This window comes from Monoraphidium neglectum (genome assembly GCF_000611645.1).
Source record: "Monoraphidium neglectum strain SAG 48.87 unplaced genomic scaffold scaffold05156, whole genome shotgun sequence".
Classification (NCBI taxonomy): domain Eukaryota; kingdom Viridiplantae; phylum Chlorophyta; class Chlorophyceae; order Sphaeropleales; family Selenastraceae; genus Monoraphidium; species Monoraphidium neglectum.
In genome coordinates, this window is record NW_014008474.1 from 3186 (window position 1) to 4125 (window position 940).

General features: G+C 59.3%; 1 protein-coding gene across 1 annotated transcript; it reads right to left on the bottom strand.

The window, feature by feature from the left end:
* Positions 1-246: 246 nt before the first annotated feature.
* On the bottom strand, positions 247-448 carry MNEG_15244 (hypothetical protein; the record flags this gene model as incomplete). The annotated part of the gene is made up of 1 exon (XM_014036286.1): positions 247-448. A coding segment is annotated over one exon (202 nt), but the record flags the coding sequence as incomplete, so codon positions are not given.
* Between the last annotated feature and the right edge of the window lie 492 nt (positions 449-940).

Sequence of the window (940 nt, forward strand, 5' to 3'; positions counted from 1 at the left end):
CCAGGGACCAAACAAATCTGGGAAAAAATTGTTACTCGTGCTTCTCGTCGTGCTCATGCGGGCACTCCTAGTGAAACCTGAAGATATCAAAGGACTTGATAACAGCATCTGGATACAATGCCAGGACGCTGCAGCGGAGACCCTGGGGCCTGCGCGCCACCAGCCCCGTTGAATTTCATGGTGGCTCCTGCGGCGACTCCTCTGGAAACGCGTATAGGCAGTAAGAAAAATCCGCAGTATAATGATTCATGGCCGCAGATGCTGGCAGGGCGCTGCGCCGGGCCTGTCGGCGCCACCGGCACCATCATCGCCGCTGCAGCTGCGGCCGCTGCTGCTGCTGCCAATTGTGCTGCTCCTCTGATCGTGCGCTCCATCACTCAACTCAATATTGCTGGTGTCGCTAATACCGCTGCTGCCACCACTGGCCCTGTTGTCGCAGACGCTCGACCTTTTGGCATGGACACAATCATGTTGTTGCATGTGCTGACCGTTGCAGGCTTGCTCCTCACCACAATGTGCAGCAGGCTCCAATACACCCGCCCCGCCCACTGCAGACATAGGCGCCAACCATACACAAATGCACACACACGTGCTCGCAGCCAACCACGCCCCCTAGAAATCGCCCGCAGGCGCCTTCACCCCCAAATTTACCACAGCCGGCCCCCACCGCGACGCCTGTCTGAATGGCCCCCAACCTTCCCCCTACCGCCGGCCGGCTGGAAAGCAGTGCAGGCCAGGTCACGCAACGCACACTGGGAACACTTCTTAAACCTGCAAGCCTGCCTCAAACAAAAACCTGTGCAGGAAAACAAACATAAAGGAGGGGGCCCCCCAACGGGACATGCGCCGCCACCGCGTCGGCAGGCGGGCGAGCCATCACCTGAATACGTGGATCCGGCCTCGGTGGGGCTGTACTGTGAGCCGCAGAGAGATGGATTCT